Source organism: Meleagris gallopavo, chromosome 1 (genome assembly GCF_000146605.3).
Source record: "Meleagris gallopavo isolate NT-WF06-2002-E0010 breed Aviagen turkey brand Nicholas breeding stock chromosome 1, Turkey_5.1, whole genome shotgun sequence".
Taxonomy (NCBI): domain Eukaryota; kingdom Metazoa; phylum Chordata; class Aves; order Galliformes; family Phasianidae; genus Meleagris; species Meleagris gallopavo.
In genome coordinates, this window is record NC_015011.2 from 56,939,888 (window position 1) to 56,960,356 (window position 20,469).

General features: G+C 38.5%; 1 protein-coding gene across 1 annotated transcript in view; it reads right to left on the bottom strand.

The window, feature by feature from the left end:
• The window catches only part of LOC104912020 (solute carrier organic anion transporter family member 1A2-like), a 12,871-nt gene extending 4,198 nt beyond the window's left edge, over positions 1 to 8,673 (bottom strand). The window contains exons 1-5 of the mRNA XM_031552995.1: positions 8,655 to 8,673; positions 6,885 to 6,991; positions 5,593 to 5,734; positions 3,529 to 3,661; positions 2,049 to 2,155 (exon numbers count right to left, since the gene is read on the bottom strand). Coding sequence (XP_031408855.1) covers positions 2,049 to 2,155; positions 3,529 to 3,661; positions 5,593 to 5,734; positions 6,885 to 6,991; positions 8,655 to 8,658 — 493 coding nt within the window. The 5' untranslated portion in view covers positions 8,659 to 8,673. The remainder of the gene's footprint in view (positions 1 to 2,048; positions 2,156 to 3,528; positions 3,662 to 5,592; positions 5,735 to 6,884; positions 6,992 to 8,654) is intronic.
• Between the last annotated feature and the right edge of the window lie 11,796 nt (positions 8,674 to 20,469).

The following is a 20,469-nucleotide window of genomic DNA, read 5'->3' on the forward strand; positions in this document are numbered from 1 at the left end:
GGAAGGGAAGGGAAGGGAAGAGAAGAGAAGAGAAGAGAAGAGAAGAGAAGAGAAGAGAAGAGAAGAGAAGAGAAGAGAAGAGAAGAGAAGAGAAGAGAATGTATGCCTTTTCATATTCTTCTACAATATTCCAAAGAAAGGTTTTTCAACTTTCTTCAAGTTTATGCCATAATTAGTGATGTAGTAAAGACCAAGCATCTATGAGAGGTATCCCTCTCATAGAATTATAGAATCATTAAGGTTGGAAATGACCTCTAAGATCATCTAGTCCAACCATCTTCTTACCACCAATATTAGCTACTAAACCATGTTCCTCACTGTGACATCTACCCATTTCTTGAACACCTCCAGGAACAGTGACTCCACCACCTCCCTGGACAGCCTGTTCCAGTGCCTGACCTATCTTTTTGAAAATAGGCTATTCCTAATATCCAAATAGAGCCTCCCCTGGTGCAACTTAAGTCCATTACCTCTCATCCTATCAGTAGTCACATGGGAGAAGTCAAACCCCACCTCACTACAACCTCCTTTCAGGTTATTGTAGTCTTGGCCACGTGGGCACACTCCTGTCTCATGTTCAGCTGAGCACTGACTAGCAGCCCCAGATCCTTCTCCTTCACACAGCTTTCCAGACATTCTGTCCCAAGTATTGCAGAGGGTTGTTGTGAACAAAGTGCAGGACCCAACAATTGGTCTTGTCGAAGCTCATCCCACTGGCCTCAGCCCATCAATCCAGCCTGCCCAGATCCCTCTGTAGGGCTTTCCAACCCCCTAAAAGATCAACACTTCCTCCCAGCTTGGTGTCATTTGCAAACGTACTGAGGGTACACTCAATTCCCTTGTCCAGGTCATCAATAAAGATATTTAAAAAAGGACCTGCCCCAGTACTGACCCCTGGAGAACACCACTCATGACTGGTCCCCAGCTGGATTTAACTCCATTCACCACCACTCTCTGCGCCCAGCCATCCATCCAGTTCTTTACCCAGCAAAGAGTGTACCTGTCCAAGCCATGGGCTGCCAGCTTCTCCAGGAGAATACTGAGTAGTCTTTTTTAAAAATTCAGGTAATTGTTGCATAAAGGCCATACACTACTGTTTGACTACTGTATGAAAATTCATGCCAAGGAATAAAAGGCAGAAAACATCCTCATTTCACAGTGAGGTGCCACCATTTGCTTCCAAGACAGTGAGAGCCGTGCAGAAGTACTGTTGCTCTACGCTTGCATTAAACAAAATTCCTGAACATTCTAGCTTCTTTGTCTTCTTTCAAACTGATAGCTGGATTCAAATTGATCGCTTCTAATTTTCTGAAGTTGATAAGCCTCCAGAAAAGCATATAGAGAATAAATTCCTGTGAGAATTTAGCAAAGCCTTTGTAGCCTCCCTAGACAAGCTACCAAGGAAGCTCAGGCAGTTCAAACTAAATGCTTCCTGCTGAGGTAGTTGAATACCATAGAGATTAATCCCATCCTCAGTGTGAGGATTTCATGCTGTCTCTGTCTCTTTTGACTCCACAGTAGTTATTTTCATGCATATACTATTGCCAGTGAACATGCATGTTTCAGTCACCCAGATAAGTTTCAGCCTAGTTTACGTTATTTTATCTTTTCCTTAAAAAGAATTTGGGAGCTCCTTTTTTTGTTCTATCTCTATTTTTCATTACTTTATATCTTCTGTGGTACAATAAAAAAAAAGAACCTAGTTCCTTCTACCCATTGTCCAGTGTATAGTTTCCCACCTCCTTACAGTGTCATAGTATTTCGAGTTTTAAAAAAGGAACATTTCTGAAAATAATCTCATGTTATATGTCCCTGAAGTGGAATGATAAGATATTAACCAAGCTGTTTGGATGCTGTGGAAAATGCATGAAACAGAGCTACAGCTGTGGAGTCACAAGCTAAGAGAGAACAAGGCAATAAATAAATAAATAAATAAATAAATAAATAAATAAATAAATAAATAACAGTGAGCTAATTAAAAAATACTATTTACTGAAATACTATAAAAACTGAGGGAGAAGTAGTAGTAGACATAGGAAAAGTCATACCTGTTGATGGTTCCTCTGTAGGTAAAGAGAACAAGCTTTGATTAACATGGCACAGAGGCACGACTGAAGAATTCTCCTGTGGTGAAACGCTGCTTTCAATATGATATCTGTTTGAATCAAAGTAAAACACGTACAGATTGAGAACAAATATATGAGTGAGGAGCCTCATAAATCTGTTTCATGAAGCTACCTGAAAGAGGAGCATGCAGCTATAGCAAGAAGGAAATCCACTTCAAAAATTAACTCAGAATTTATAACAAATCAGACTAGGAACAAAAGAAACAGTGCAGTGTTTGATCCGGACAATTACCCAGTCTCTGACATAATTGTGTAACAGATGTTTCAGAGAAAATGATGAAATACCTTAATGAAGTCCCTCATATCATCTTTTCCCCTCTTCTCCCTACATTCTAATCCAATTTACACCTTAAGCAGAGGGTGCCACCAGGGCTGTCAGAGCCATACCACATTGGGAGTAACAAGAGTAGAGGGCTCACTGATTAGAAATTAGACAAGCCTAAATGATTATTTTGTTAAGCCAAGAAGAAAAGAAGTGTGAAAAGGGTTAAAAAGTCATTATGGTCCGTAAAGCCCTTGCCAATGCAGCATTCAAGTTCGATCTCTCAGCCAGGGTCCAGACCAAAGGCATCTGAAAAATCATCTTGCATTGCATATTCAAGCGGATAAGATGCAGTAGTGTAGTGTGACTGCATTGTATCTTCAGAAAGTCCATGCAAGTGGTAGTACAAGAAGTAAGACAAGGCACAGCAAGGCAAGATAAGATAAGATGCCCAGCAGAGTGGTGACAGTCCTCAGAAATGATGGCTGACTTCTGAAGCCATCTCATAAGCAAAACCATCAAAGTTGCTCTGCAGCTGTTTATCATGCTCATGCTCAGCAATTCCTCACTCATTAAGCAATCATATTCAGTAGAAGGAGTTGCATATTAAAGCATGTAAGGATCACAAGAAGCTGTTGTGATTTAACCAAATATGGCAGCTCCAGCCCAGGGCTGCTCCCTAAGGGCTCTCTAAGGACTGCAGCTCCTTCAGACCTCATCCTCTGCTTCACCACAGTCTGCTCCATGGTTGCATGGGCAGATCTGCTCCCTGATGCCCATAGGCTGCAGGGAGACTGCCTACTCGACTGTGGGCTTCTACTGGGTTGTAGGGAGCTTCTGCTCCTCACCTCGAGCACCTCTCACCCTCCTTGATTCCTGTAGGGCTACTTCTCTCCCATTTCTCACTCCTCTTTCCCAGCTGCTGTTGCACACCAGTTTTCCCTGTCCTTAACTCTGCTCCCTCGGGGACACAACTAGAGTAATTCCTGACTCAGCTCTGGCTGTGGCAGGTCCCTTTTGGAGCAACTGGAGCTGTCTGAGATGGGGCAGCTCCTGTTATGTTCTCAAAGAGGCCACTCTGCAGCCCTCCCTCTGCTAACAAAGCCTTGGCCCACGAGCCCAGTATACCAAAATACTCACCTTCCAAATAGAAAATGAGGAAATGATGTCAAAAGACAGCCAAATGCAAAAACCGTGCAGCCCAAAGCAATTACTTTGGGTCTGTGAAACTTTCCTCCAAAGTAACTCACAAATGCTATCAGCAGCAGGTTACCTGCAGAAAGAACCTGATTTGTATTTACAAACAAAGCCATTCTTTTACTTTTTAAATCAAAGAGCAATTTTCATTATATGTTGTTAGCTCAACATCCATTACTTCTCCTATAAACCTATAAAGACTGTAACTAGATAGAGAACTGGTTAAGTGGTGCAGTAATACCCTTCTATCTGTGATATTCTTCTGAAAGACTTACACCACATGAGAAGAACTTGAAAATAGGAGGCAGAATAGAAAAGAGATTATGGTGAAAGAGGAGGTTTTTGACCAACCTGTGTAGAGAAGAGATTTCTCACAACTTTATGTAGAGATTAGGCCCAGGACTACAAAATAAGAGCTGCTTTGGGAAGTTATCTCCTGGGATACTCTATTTAGCAATGTGTGGGAAAGTATATATTCAGAGGTATATATTCAAGTGTTTCTGTATTGAAAATATTAAATATGAGATGACATTCCAAGAAAAGAGGAATAATAAATTGATATTAATTTTAGTAATAGTTTAAGAGGAATAAAAAGATTTTGTAACTAGCGCCATTTAAAAATTCAAATGAGATAAAAAAACTGGAATGTCTCCTCCTCTACTTTCTCAGTGCAAATAAGAGATGTCTGAAGTCTCATACCATGAATTAAGTCCTGCAACAGTAAAAATTTGCTAACTGTTCAACTTCTAATTTTGTGATCGTTTTGTCAAAACAACAAAACCTTATCTATGACTGGTGAGCGTAATGTTCTGAAAGAAAACAGCATCTTTTTTTATGTATGATTGCTAAACTGACTGCATTGAACCAGTAGCTTGAATGAAACTTGAATACATGTATTTGTACAATCCTAATAAGATCTTATGCCTACACTTGCACAGTCTTAATAAATACTTCATGCCTGGCACATACACTGATCCTTAATCATTTTAAATATTAATACGATGATTCGTAGTTACTTTACATCCCTGGAAATAAGAACACTACAACTCAACTTGCTATAGAAAAGTGCATATGAAAGGATGATCTATTTAAAATAAATAAAGTTTTTACTTCATTAATTATATTTTTATATAATTAATCTCAGCCATTTAATATTTCTTAAACTCTCCTTATCAAAAGCATATATTCTGGGTATTCAGTCTCTGTCATAACACTGAGTTGCCCCATAACACTGCTTTGCAGGCAGCATCATGGTGTCACAAACAGTTTCTCCTACTTGAATATGCTGAAAAGGGCCTTGTGTCTTACCCACCAGTGTGCGCTAGCCTGTGCAGGTCTTTTCCTCAGTTGAGCCAGGAATCATAAAGATCAAGACTTCAATTTTAAGAACATAAAACATGCTTTGACAATCTCCACTGAATTGGGTCTGAAACTCTTAAGTCTTTTGTTTGGCTTTTGTGGCAATGGCAAGACGTAAGCTTGTCACTGGGCAGTGAAGCTCACTGACAGATTTGAGGGGCACTAACAGTAGAAACCTTATTTACAGTTACATGGGTGTAAAATTTAAAATACTATTGAGTTTGAGTAAGGAGACAATCTACTCCAACCAACTTTGAGTTCACTGATTAAAAAGAACTGTAAAAATACTAATATGAACTTACATTCAAATTGGGTCCATCCAATCATTCTGTTTTGTTATTTATTTATTTAGTTTAAAGCTTATTAAATAATAAACTGACAAATAGGTTTGTCAGTTGCTCTGTGATAGTGTGAGAGTATACAAGTTAGCTAAACCAACCTCTAATCCTAAACATCCTCATATAAGTTGTTGTGTTATTTTCCAAGACACTCATATGTAAGTATAACACAGGCAGTAGAACAAAATTGGTCACTATGCTGTCACAAACACCCACTGGCAGATTGCTGATGGACATGAGAGTCACTAATACATAGTCAGCCAACATTTTATATTTTCAAAGAAAAAGAAGTATTAAAATGAGTAATTACCAATTTCAAAGCTTCCATTAATGATTCCCACTAAAGATGCTGGAATATTGAATTGCTTCTCTATCTGTGTGTACATGCTGTTCAAGTAAGCACCAGTCATCGTTTTACCAATAAATGCAAGTGACAGCGCCAGCAGAAATAACTAGGAAGGGAAGAGTAGATTGTATGAATTCAAAATTATATATTTAGGAATTTACATGGTTGTTTTCCCACCAGAGATGTGCTTCTAAGTAAAACAACTGAATACTTTCTGATTTACTCACAGAGGAATATAATGTAAACAGAAGCTCAAATCCCATTAGTTAGCTTTGTCCACAGAGTTATGGCTTCACTGAACCAAAAAGGAAAATGAAGACATAATTTGTTCTTCACCTGCTCCCAGTTACCAAGACTATCTCCAGAAACCTTAATCCCCACTTGCCCAGCCAAGTCAGGCGTGGCGCAGCCTCACCCAGTGGGACCCTGCTGCAAGATTTCCATCTGCAGGACTGTGGAACACCTGCAACCTGAGGGAATAAAGCTTCCTGTGCTGGGTGCAAGGTTCTTGACTCTATGCTTATCTCAGCGGTTGATAGAATTCTTGCAGAATTCAGATTGTTGCCTTTGATAGAATTACTGGATTGAGTAGCTGTTCTGTCTCATCAGTAGAGGTCACGAGCCAATTTCAAACATAAGCAGTAAAAAGTGTGTCCTTTCTGACAAGAATCTGGTAGTAAGTGACCATGAGAAAAAAAAAGAGAAAATAAAATTATATATATATACACTGCAGCATTCAAACGCTATAAATTTTAGGGTTATTAATAAACATTATTTATGAAATAAAATCAATAGTATTTTTAAATACATCTACTACGATAGCTAAAAAGCATGGGTAATGTATTTGGGCTTTGAATCCCTCTTAAATCAAGCTATTTTTTAACTCTTTATAGTGCTTCTTGACAACATGAATAGTCTGGGGTTACAACCACAGCCATTTTTTACTCCCATGTCACAATTGGCTCATTTCACAAGTCTATAAACAAATGGTAATCGTGCCAGACTAGAGGGATCACATAAGTTCAGAGGTGGAAATTCGAAGGAGCAATCAGGCATATCTCTAACACATCACAGAGTTCAGGGACATAAAAAGCAACATACTTGGTTTCAAGTTTGCTTGACCTCAGTGTTCAAAGCATTAACGATAAGGAACAGACTGTTCATTCATTTATTCTAGATTTTAACTCCTACTGAATGACTGTAAGTGCAAGTAACTGTGGCTCTGCTCATACAAAATCGCTAAAATATTTCTGTACCGTAAGCCTGGAAATGCCGCAGAATTTGTCGTCTGCACGTGGTTTCCGAGTTTCTTTCATGTTGCCTTTTTGAGTCAATCCTGATGTCTGAATCTGTCTACTGATCCCTTTATAGTGTTGAAAAAGACAAAAGAAAAAAAAAAATTAGGCCTACATTTGCAAAAAATAAAAAATAAAAACAGCATTTCTCGTGAGATACCTCATATTCGATCATCTTCCTTAAATAATTGCAAACCAGTCTAACAGCAGTAGATTCCAACAGAACTTATAAGCATATGCATGTACATTTTCTAATTGAGAAAATTTGACCAAAAAAAAAAAAGGACATAACAGCGAGCTATTTCACATCAGATACTCAAGGCTATCAGCACTATAGTTTCAGCATTGTCTCACAGCAGTTAATGATGAATTCAAAGTATGGTGAGATGACACCTAAAGGAAGATAGAAGTATGAGAAGATCAATGAGACATATGCATGAAACCATATAAAAATGGTGAAAAATGGCCACAGGCCAACCAGAAGGTAAAGAATGGAAAAAAGCAACCTTCGGAAGGCGAAGTAGTTTGTAACTGTCCGTACTGCTTTTCAATCTTCTTCACAAGCATTTGGATTGAACACTGTGGGAGGCAACACTCTGAACATTTGTATGCCTGGCTGACACATACCTGTCTTCTGTGGTCTTTAGCACTATCCCTGTCCCTGCTAGCCGTACAAAGGACATTTAGTTCTGCTCTGCACATTCTGTTATCAGCTCTTCCACTTGAACCAATGTAAGTTCATTAATTTTAATAAACATTGTACTGAAGCCTAGTTTCTTGACATTAAAAGCAGAACAACAGATAACCACACACACACACACACACACACAAAACCCCAACAACCACACTATAATAATTTATCCCATGTTATGCAAAAAAAAATCCTCCCTGCCTACATTTAGTCATCTCCACCTTAGGTTGACAGGTAGAGCTTCTTGTACTGCTAAGCCACATGCTTTCTTACACATTTTACCAATTTCCCAAAACTTTATTTAAAGAAGGAGCAATATATTCCAGGGACTTGGAATATACTGACCTCTAAAAGCCCCTCCACATCTACTGCTTTCCACAGAGAGTTAAACATAAAGAACATCAGTAACATCAGTCAAAGGATCCTAAGGACTACCAGAAAGAATTCATTAAATCCAGTTATTCACTACAGTTCCCTACTGCCTGATGATGTAAGCTGAAGAAATCCAGAGCAAGTCAGAGCCCTACCTTACAGCTGGGACAAATAGAGGCTCATTTCCCCTTCTTCCTTTTAGATGCACTTTCAAAGTTCTACTTTGCAACACCTGCTCTTCTCAATGTGTTCCACTTCACAGCTAGGAAGCAAGCTGTCCTTGACAAGTCTGCCAATAGAACTCAATTGCCCTTTCACATTCTTCAGCCCAACACCCTCTCAGCCAATCTCTTCACACACTAATTTCTACAACAATGTTAATCCTCTCAAATGTATTTCTTCATTAACTTGATTCTTGGCAAATTCATGGGCATGAATTCCTTCCATAGCAACCCTTACATTTACAGTCTTTAAAAGTGTAGCACATTATTGTACTGTTCCTGGAAATACTTAATTTAAAATTAAGTGTAGCTGATTAGCAACTGAGACAATTGATTCTCTTTTATAGTTTGTGTTTTTGCTTTCTTTAAGGGTGTTTACTCATGTTTTGTCATCAGTATCAAAATGTTTGTGGAACAAGCAGGGATTAAGGCCTAGCCCATACATACCCATGAAAGACGTCCTGCTTGACCAATCTCATTTCCTTCTATGACCAGTTGACTGATTCTTGGGTGAGGGAAGGGCTGTGGATGTAGTCTACCTAGACTTCAGCAAAGCCTTTGTACCCTGTCTTCCACAGTATTCTCCTGGAGAAGTTGGCAGCCCATGGCTTGGACAGGTACACTCTTTGCTGGGTAAAGAACTGGCTGGATGGCTGGGCCCAGAAAATGATGTTGAATAGAGTTAAATCCTTTTGGCGACCAGTCACAAGTGGTGCTCCCCAGGGGTCAGTACTGGTGCTGGCCCTGTTTAAGATTGTTATTGGTGACCTGGATAAGGCAATCGGGTGCACCCTCAGTAAGTTTGCAAATGACACCAAGCTGGGAGGAAGTGTTGATCTTCCATGGGGTAGGAAAGCCCTACAGAGGGATCTGGGCAGTCGATCAATGGGCTGAGGCCAATGGGATGAACTTCGAGAAGACCAAGTGTTGGGTCCCCCACTTTGGTTCCATGCAGCGCTACAGGTTTCTGGCAGACTGCCTGGGGTATTAGTCAGCAGCCAGCTGAACAAGAGCCAGTAATGTGCCCAAGTGGCCAAGAAGGCCAATGGCATCCTGGCTTGAATGTATGTATCATATGCTGCCAGCAGGAGCAGGGAGGTGATAGTTCCTCTCTACTCAGCCCTGGTAAGGCCACACCTTGAGCACTGTGTTCGTTTTTGGGCCCCATCACTGCAAGAAAGACACTGAGGCCCTGGAGCATGTCCAGAGAAGAACAATAAAGATGGCAAAGGGTCTAGAGTGCAAGTCTTGTGAACCAGTATCATTCTGTCAGGAGAAGAGGAGGCTCGGGGGAGACCTTATTACTCTCTACAACTGCCTAAAAGGAGGTTATAGTGAGGTGGAGTTTCTCATAGGTAACTGGTGATAGGAAGAGAGGTAATGGCCTTAAGTTGCACCAGAGGAGGCTCTGTTCAGATATTTTAAAGTTATTCTCAGAAAGAGAAGTTGAGCACTGTAATGGGCAGTCCAGGGAAGTGGTAGATTCAGTGTTCCTGAAAGTGTTTAAGAAAAGGGTAGATGTGGAATCGAGGGGCACGGTTTAGTGGGCATGGTGGCTGCAGGTTGACTAAATGATCTTAGAGGTCTTTTCCAACCTTAATGATTTGATGATTTTACAGCAAAATATGCTTATATAGCTTTGCATTTTCTCAGAAATTCTGCATAAGACTTTAGATCCCAATGAATCTTTTATTCCTTTTCTTAATATTAATGTGCTTTACTCAGACTGTAGTCACATGCCATGTCAAAAGATGAGCAACAGACAAAAAATGCAGTACCTATATCTGTCTTCTTCTGCTCCTCAGAGTTGGTAATAGGATTCTGTTGCTTATTGTACCAGTCCCTGCATTTCACTAGTGCTTACGGGACACATCATCTGGCTTTACAGGTTTTTCTTCTGGTGCTAAAGTTAGTGGTCCTGAGTTATTTCCTTCACTTGGGGCATCAGAAACATCACACTGCCTATCATTTGATTACTGAAGATAATGTTTGCTTTCACTTATTATTACCTCCCTTCAAAGCATGAATTATTGCAAAAAAAAAAAAAAATACAGTTTGATTTCTGTTTGACTGGGAAGATTATTAAATGTGTGAACTGATTAACAAAATAGACAGAATGATGAGTACCAGTTGTGTTCCTGAGATTGCTTTCCTCAGCTTTAAAATATTTGGTCAAACAGAACTGAAAGCAACATAGTCCAAGATTCTACATCAAAGAGATATAAATGTGTAAATCATTCAGTTTAGGTGCATTTATATTACAGTTTAAAACCACTTTACAACTCACACTGCAGTTTCTGCAACTAAAGATGAGCCAATAGTGTTCTCTATTCTGTCTCCCATCTCTCTGTTGTGCACTCCTGTTGCTTATTTTTTACTTCCTGGATCTTCTGCAAACCTCTAGCTTATTAAATAGGCTGGAAAAAAAAACTGGTTTCCAGGTAGTGAACTGATTTGGCCCGAGTGGTTCAACAAGTGTCAAGAAAGAGTAGGAATGTGGAACAAAAAACTTGAGAAGAGAGGAGAAAGTGAGGATAAAAGCAAACTAGGAAAGGGTGAAGAGAAGAGTGCCTGAGCACCAGTGATGCATTATGTCACCTCAAATATTTGTAGAGTAATGACCGCAAGCCCTAGCCTTAGCTGCCCAGGCCAGCCCTGAACACAGCCCTACAATCATCACAGTTGTAAGGAAATTATCTCCTTAACTGAGCATCCGTTAGCATTTCTTTAGCCAGCAGCAAGATGAGAGACAGCTTATGCTGCAAGGATATTCACACAGGGGCTAAATTTTGTAACAAATAGCTTGGGAAGTTTGCATGGGCCAGGTGAGACTGTATTTATCCAAAAGTTTGCCCTCACGTTCCAATTCACCTACCAGGTGTAATGTAAAAACCTGCACCTGAATTCTACTCATAGGTCTGCAATATCCACTGAACTTTCAGGGAAGAGGTCAATAAAATCCCTTTTACAATAACTTTCTCTTTCCTTTTCTGCACTGAGTTTGGAATACATTTACGCAGGCTAAGAAATTAGTTAGCAGTAACATCACAACTTTTCTAGCCATCTCTGCTACAGAACTGAATTTCCTTTCTCTTGTCACAAGCAGCCAGAAAGACCAACAGAAATCAGAAAGTCCATCTACAGAAAGCAGCCACTTCGCATGAAGAGCTAAAGCACCAATGCAGATGGTTTCACTACAGGCTGCATTTATAAACTAAATGTATGAAGGACAGTGGATATAATTTAGCCTACAATATAAAAGCATACATCTTGTGGGATCAGAGTAGGCATAGGCTGTGTGGCTGACAGCAGACAGGCTACAGTTGAGAGGTGGGAATTTAGGCTTATTTGTACTACACTAAATCCATAACCATGTTACAGTTTTAAACAACATTTCACCTTAATTAACAAATAAAAAGGAGGGGATAAAAAAGGATACATGTGGATTTCAAAGACTTGGAAGCAATATTGTGGCAGTTGCCTTCCCTGAGTCCCAGTGGACCATCTTATTTTCAGTGTAAAACACATCCTTCATTTAACTCAGTTTAGTCATTTGAGTAAATAGATAAGTTCACATCTTGTTTACAAGAAGGATTAAAATAATGAGGTAACTAATTATTAGCAGAGAACAAATAGAGTATCTATCGGGACTTTTAACTAATTTATCTTAGTAGCTGCAAAAAAACACTTTAAAATGTTGTTTCACTAATCACAATTCAAACTGTTACCCAAATGTAAATACACTAATGCTGGATTGAAACAAAGGAAAGGAAAAGATTCTCAGGGCAAAACAATCAGGTACTTACAGTTTTGAGAAGATTTTCAGAAGAAATGACTGATATTGTACACTTAAACTTTGGCTTTTATTCTGAACAGTTAAAAATTAACCCAAGTATAACTTACTGCAGAATTTTTTCTTTTGGCAGTTACAGATGTACATTTCAGAGAACCTACACGGATACAAAAGACACAGGCTTAAAAAGTGTACAGAACTATGTACATTTACAGGATGAGGCAATGTCCGAGCAAAGGATGACGAGAGGTCAGACCGAAAGACAGGAGTGAGTCTGAGTTTCTCACATTTAGGGAGGTTGTTTAAGCTGAGTTACTAAATGGAAAGCAGAACAAGCATAATCACTTGCTATGCTTTGCTTTCTTGGAATTACTTGGAAGAGATTTGGTAGCTCTTTGCAGGTGCATAAAGGACTTGCCTCTGAAGCACAGTGGTATAATATCACTCTCCCCAGCACTCTTCCCAGCTCCAGGTCTTTTGTGTTTCTTCTTAGTATAACATCTTCCTGGATCAATTTTTGAAGTATTTAATTTTAACTACATACTCAATAACGTAGGTGTTGTCAGTTCTAAAAAGGGGCAAAGATCCTAATGACTAGGCACTGCAATATTCACTAGGGTCACCCTCGCTTTTAGGACAGTAGTTGGGTGACGTCAGTGCACTGTGCAGAAGAGAGGTACAAAAGCTGCCCATGGTCACACACCGCTGAGGCAGTGCTGCACGCTGGGTGCTGCTAGTTATTGATTAGTGGATGTTACAAAACCAAAGAGTGGAAGGTCATGTAACTGTGATCAAAGCAGGCATCAAATCAGACATGGGATTCAGGAGTGAGACCCTCAACTACTGGTGCTGAAGCATGCTTCACCTGTGATCCTAAGTATCTTGATATGTTTCTCATACAGGAATGCACATGAGAAAGCCTAAATGCAAGGTCTACAAAGTTTGGTGAGGGTGGGATTGGGATTAATGAGCACCTGGCTCTCAGCACAACATCCTTGGACAAGGCTTCTCAGCTTTATTCTACCTGAAGGAGCACCCGCTTTGGACCCTGGACTACAGTATGCCCCTTAAGGTTTGGCAGCTTGAAGTGGGGAAATAGCAGACCAGCAAAGTCTCATGTATTTAGAAGTATATTGCTGTACTGAAAAACAGGTACTAGTAATTCAAGTTACTAGTAACATTCTCTGCCTTTAGGCCATCTAGGCCTTAGGCACTGTACAGACATTTTTTAGAAGTTCTGTTGATGACCTAGAGACCACCAGTGACTGAGAACCCCAGTCTGCTCAGTGCTGCACCACACACCACAGAAGAGGTGAGGCACTGTTCTCAATTGTTTCTTAGAATAAAAACTGACAAAGGTAAATTACTGAGTGCATACCTTCTCAGTTGTCACACACTAGAAAATATCTCAAGAAAAAAATCTTTTAACATTCTTCCAGTGTGAGAAAACCTTCATTCTCCCTCAGAAGACATACATTTCACAAGAGTTACAACCCAACCCTGCTTTCTGTTCTTTCTTCATGGTGGCCTCCAAATTATACCTGATGACTATCTGTACTGAAATTTTGCTTATATAGTATAACTTTGAAATTCTGTTTCTACCATTCATTTCCTTAAACTAAAATCTGAGGTAAAATATTATTTCCCATTAAGATATTTTGAAGGTTTTCTTGCATTTTATATTTTCCCCACATACCTATTTCTTCCTATGGAAAATACTGCTTTTTGTTTGCAGAACAAAGTACAATGAAAAAACAAGACTGAACAGAGGTAGAAAATGGCTTAGTATAAATCTCCCTTAATTCAGTATGATCATCCTTGCTTCCCTAATACAGCATCTAAAGGTGATGAAGGATGAGGACACTACCCACCCAAAGAAAAGTTCTTCAACAGGGTAAGTCAATGGCTTTGTAGTATTCATTCAGCTGCAAAGTGAGTTCTTTCTTGTATCATCACTGGGTGCAGCAGTCCTCTGTTCATGGCTATGTCTCATTTTATATAAAACAGAAGTCCTGACACCATTAAAGCATTACTCCTGCTTTTACATTAAAAATACCAAAACTTCAGTAGTCTAATTGGAATAATTAGCTATGAAAATTTGACTGCAAGTAATCAAGAGAACTGGTTAGGAAAGTGCACTTAGAACTTGATACCTATTTATTGTAACCGATTGGAAAGCAGAACATAAGATCTCAGTTCAGCTGATCTTTCCCACATGCTTAGCAAACATACTTACTAAACAAAGGTTTAGTATTCCTTTCTTCCCTCTCTGATTCCATCCACTTTTAAATATTTCATCTCACAAACATTGGTAGGATATATTCAACATATATTTTATATTTTAAGCAATATTCTTTGCAGAGAGTAAAGTGGTCATGATTTTGACTACAGAGATTCCTATTTTCAAATCATGTTATCCTTCATACCTACTTAAAAGTATCTAGGTGACAATAAGTGCTCTCTTTCCTTTAGAAATAATTTTTAAAAAAGATAAAGCAGCAGCAGAAGAAAATACCTTGTCAAAAACTGAACTATTCCTCATGATGGTAGCTTTAATTACTGCATACTTTATCTCAATTGACTTTTGTAGTTTAACGATTCACATTATCAAATACTCATATTGCCCATTCCAGAAGATTTCTTCTTATATGTACTATCCAATTTGATCAGTTCAAACTATACTACACTAATGAGTCTTACCAAGAACAGTTTGCATTCATGAAAGATTAATACAAACTTTCTCTTTGGTAGTGTTGTTTTTCTGTGGCACCATGAGAAGGGAAGTACTTACTGAATTATATGAATCCTGGCTTCATAGATCAAGGATCTTAGAGACTGCTGCTTACAAATCAACAAATGCTATATATCCATATTATTAGCTCTACAGCCCTAGAGGAAGACAAGTACCTTTTACTCAGAAAACCAAATAGATTATTCCACTGAAAATAGTGTTTTCCCAGAAAAGAAAAATAGACTAAAAATATATTTATTTATTTGATTTTTTAGCTACCTGTGAGTGCTACAGAGCTTTTGTATTTTCTCAAGCATTTTGAAAGCTGAAGGATATCAAGGGAACATTTTTATGGTAAGTACACATTCTCAGTTTTAAAGTAGATAATTGAAGCCTACTTTATATGGTCTGTGTGTATAAAAATGAGCCTGAAGTAACACATCTCTAGGGGCCATACTTGAGCATTTTGGTGGATGGGCTCCTTCAGTTTCTGAACATTTTCAGTGGTTGGATGTGCTTAGGTGCCACTGGGAGGCACTCACTGTGCATATCTTGACCTTTATAACTTATTTTTATTTCACCTCAGAGGATTCAGCAGGAGGACTGAGATGCTGTCTGAAGGTGAGAAGTCACTCCCGGTTCTTTCCCAGGTGTCAGCAACATGCACACATTAAATTCCACTCCAAAAAAGATCGGGGCAGAGATTTGAAATTCACATGAGTTCATAAATATACACTGTTTAATATTCACTGAGTTCATGTAAAATTCAGTAAGCATGGAATTCGGTATTTTTCTCTACTGTGACTAATATACAGATAATACAGTACTATAGAGCATCTCTGATGTCCTAGAGTATTGAATTTTCATCTACCCCTATCTCATTTGCACTGAGTTCACTCTTTCCTGCATTATTAGTCTACCATTTGAGAAATTGAGAATTTACATATTTTCTTGTATCTGTGGACAGATCTTATTTGAAGGACACTCATCATTCCAGTGCTCCAATAAAAGGAAAATACCTTGAGAGAGTAAAATATTTGTATAGAATCAGGTATACTCTATTTTTAGCAAGTAGTTTTGTTGAAGATCCTCATATAGACTCTCTCAATAAGTACTAGAGACAGACAGATATTTCCAGAGAGCAATTTATCTTATCTTGAGACAGCTGTCTAAAATGAGTGGGAGGAAATGGTCTCTGGAGGTGCTTCTCTTACTTTTGATTTGAAAGCCTGAAGAACTAGCTTAGTCTAGGTAACTAACTTTTAGACAAGTAAAAATCAGGTCAAATGACATCTATCCTTGATCTCTCTGCTCCTTATGTCATTCTAGACCTACTTGTCTTGGCCAAGGAACAAAAAAGTCTGCCAGCAAGTAACTCACTAAGATCAGAACCCCTTTACAATTGCTTGTGGAGCTCAATTGAAAATGCAGATTTGCTCTAAATTTTCAATTAAAAAGCAAGAACAACTATTGGTCTTAAGCCAATGTTATAAATAATGCTTAATTATCTACTCAAGATACGCAGGTGACTTTTGGCCTCAGTCTAAATATGACTCATCATTTTGGAAACACTGAGGTCTAAATCGCTCGTTTCTAGCAGTGTGGTAATATCCAACCACAGTCGAATCTTATTTGGGAAAAACTAGACATATGAGCTACGTCTCCACAGAACTAAACACTACAGCAATCGTGGGTTTCACATCCTACAGGACATAGTATAACAAGCTAGGTAAGGAAGTTGTGACACAGATTATTTTCCCAGTCGTCTCCCCCACTAGCTCTGAGCTGGACTAAATCCAACCAATGCCTTTCTCAGTTGTGCCTCCTGAGATCTTCTTCCCTATTGCAGGCTTATCAGGGGACACAGCAGAACTTAAAATGTTAGTCCTCACTTGTACTGACTGGGACACTGGCCATCTAGCACTGTACTAGTTGCACACCCATGCTATTTTCAGTCAGATGGAGGCTAACAGAGACAACTTCTAACAGGGACAACGTGGGATTTTCTTTGTTGTCCTCTGGTCTTGGTGCACACTCCAAAAGCTTCATTGCAAAATTAAACCTTTGAACAGAACAGCCAAACTGAATCTGAAAACCTCATGACCTTTCAAAATGTTTTTGCTTTCAGCTGCTCACACATGTCACAACATCTGCTCAGACCAAATAAACCTTCTCCCAGTGTTTTGGGAACCTACTTCCTCAGAAGATAGAGATGAAGAATCAAAAAAAAAAAAAAGAAAGATACAATAATTTAACAGTGCATTCTTTAATCAACAATGTATTTATTCTAGCAGTCGTTATACAGTATACTGAGGTATACTGTGGGGAGCCAAAAGATCTCACTGCACTGGCCAATTAAGAGATCTACAAATGCGAGCTTGATTTACCCAAGCTAGGCAGAAGAGAACCCAGCTGTGTTTAAAAAGTGGAGCGTTTTGTTTTTTTTTCCCTGCAAATGCAGAAATACAGAAATGTACAAGTCCTTCTGTTCATTTTGTACCTAAATTCAGAATTAGTTTGAACATAATATGCCACTTTCTTTTCTCTCACCTCATCAGAGCACATTTGTCAGCTACAGTCTAGGTGAAGATTCAGATCTGCCTTTCATCCTTGACTCTAACATCGACTCTGCATTCCTCTTAAAATCAACATCATCTCAGTTTTTTCTCCTGTAACACAAGAACAACACAAAGAAGTCATTTGTAGCATGCATTAATACCTACATGGAGATAATACTGTCTATGTGCAAAAAGTCATTTGTAGCATGCATTGATACCTACATGGAGATAATACTGTCTATGTGCAAAATGCTAATGGTTGTTTGTTTTCATAATGAACTATATTTATTTAAACTAACAATACTGTCATAATACTGTTTCTTTCTTAAAAAAGCAGTTTACCACATTGATTTCTACACGTATGAATGCGTTGTTTCTTGGTTTTGGTTTAGCAAAACAGGCTCAGGTCTTTCAGGCTTGCGGCAAACTTTAAAAGGACATAAAATTCTTCATTCTCCAGAAAATCTGCCACAAGGCTGGAAGACGTTCTGTTATACAAACTTCTATTTTTAAATGTTAGAAAACATAAATGTTCCAACTGTCAAAACAGCTGATCAGAAAAAATTAACTACTTAAAATAAAATGTTGAATAGCTAATGATATGCTTTTGGGCAGTACCTCCTTTTAAAAGTACAGATGGATTTGTTGTGTGTTCAGGTTGTCAGCTTTCCACTAACAAGGCATATTGGCTCATGAACACGCTTTAAGAGAAGTTAAAGGAACAAATGTACTGTAGGTTGACTGGCAGTTCAAAGGCATCAAAGACTCTCTGGAGCCTTTTCCTCTAAAAAAAATGACATTAACTATGATTCATCAATCAGTGGTTTATGTAACCTGAAAGCATTTCACTTTTGCTATCCATCAAGTCCCCAAGTTTCTCGGTGTGTGATAATACTCTTTGTGTGCAGAGATACCATCACACAGCTGGTTAGATACCAGTTACTAGAAAATGCTTAAGGGTGATACTCCTGGCCTTTCTAAGAGAACTCTAAATGTGGACCTCATTCTTAAAAGGTGAGAAATATCTTAGATGACTAAGAGGGGAAACTCAAGGAATATGGGTGACATTTCTGGGAACTGGGCACATAGCTTTGCACCTACCTTTGAGCACAACTTTCTAACTACAGACACCTCATTTCTTTTACATGGGCAATTTTCATAGGATCTCCCTTTCTTGCTCAGAAAGGTTTAAATTGCATTAATTATACCTCCTCTTTTGACAAGGGAAATTAACTGACTTCAGAAAACTGTACTTTTCAGATTTCATCATTAAAAAATACTTCACCTCCATGGTGGCTACTTATTTATGGTTCTTTTAACAGTTGTTTAAGCAACCACTGCAAACTATTGCAAGCATTATAAAAGGCAACAGGACAATACATAACTTAGAATAGTAGTCTGTAATGATTCATTACATCATGGAGAATACTATGAGAGTTTATGACTACTGCTTATAAAATACTTTAAGAATGTCTTGAACTTTTGTTGACGTGAAATTATATGAACTGTTATGTTATGTTGATGTGGAATTACATACAAAGCTGCCAGAGTTCCTCATTTTTTTCACACAATATCAATAAGCATGAACAGTGTGGCAATTTGAAAGTTCCTGGAAATGAAATCAGTGATTTTGCAGCCTGGAAAAATGCATGAGGAAGGGCTATAGTGCTTCTGAAATGGGTAAAAAAAGGAAGCCTAGAGTCAAAGTCATAGCCATAGCCAGAAGTTTATCACTGGCTATGAAGACCACCGATTTAGGCAACAGCTTACACAATACAAAAGGCTCTGAACCCAAAAGAAGAGCTCATGCTATCCATTCTAAATAATGTTTAGTAAGTACTCGACACTCATAAATTTAAAAGATTTAAAATCTTTAAGTGTGTGATTCTCTGCTGTTCTGTACAGGGTTCTTTTTTTGTATCAAATGCTATGAAAATATGTATTTTCATCTTAGTCCCATGAAAACTGTAGCATTTGTTGGCAAAATAAGCATTAATATGAAATTATTTTAATGTGTTGACAACATAAAATTTCCAGAGCCTAATTTTCTTTCAGTAATATAGTGTGTTCAGTTCTGCACTGGGTATTTGGTTCAGTGACAGTTTCTTGCAGAAAGCATTACCTTTTGAATCAGCCACATCACTTGTGTTATGTCTTCTGTTGTCAGGGAAGATCTCAGCCGAAAATGGAGTGGTGGGTAATCAGATGGAAACAAGCAATATTTGTTGTAAAAGACACGACTATAAAAGAGCCAAAATGCACTAATCCTGGTACATATGCTGAATTCCTAATGAATTTTTAATGACTTCTTTTGGTAGAGAGATAATTTAATGTACTGATTCATGTTCCCTGTGCATATCAAAATCTTTTCTCATCTCCAAGTAGAATGAAAAGGTCAAGTCTTCTGCTCACATATACAACAATGCAAGAATACAGTAAATGCAACCCTACTGCACTTCTCTTTGAAGGAGGGCTATCTTCTTTTACAGCTACATGTGTTGACATGCCATAAATAAGTTAATTTATGTTTCATACTGTTGTCAACGAAAATCCTCCTACGTAAACTAGTACGCTCATTTGCCCCCACAAAAAATTATTACTTACATGACTGATTCCCAGTTCAGCACAACTCTCTCTTTAAAACAGGAGAAAAAATGCCACTATTAATGGCAGAGCTGTCAAGACAGCATCATCTGAAAGACTCAGAGTGTTTCAAGACAAAGCCAAATTGTCAATCTCTACTGCAGCTTGCAGAGGGAGGAAAAAAGAGTCTGATTATTGAAAGTGAAATAATGTAAAAGAAAACTTAGTTTAAACTTATGCACTGGATCAGGTAAGAAGGGCTTGTGATGTGATTCTGTGTAGATTTACTTTGAAAACCATCAGTTTCTGTAACTGATGAATGACTCCATTTGCTCTGTACTTTTTAGGTATGGAGGGTAGCTCCTGTTCTCACAGAATCTTCTACAAATCCCTATGCTCTTTATAAGTTGTTGGGGTGGGGAAAAGGGATTGGGATTTCTGATAGTAAAACTTAGTAAATCAGTACTTAGTAAATCAGAAACAGTACTTCTTCACAGACCTAATTCCTTAATCTTTTTTGAGGTGCACATGCAAGTTTGCCTATTAATAAGAATCTATATACTGTTGTACTGGTGGTATGCACCATATTACAGCACT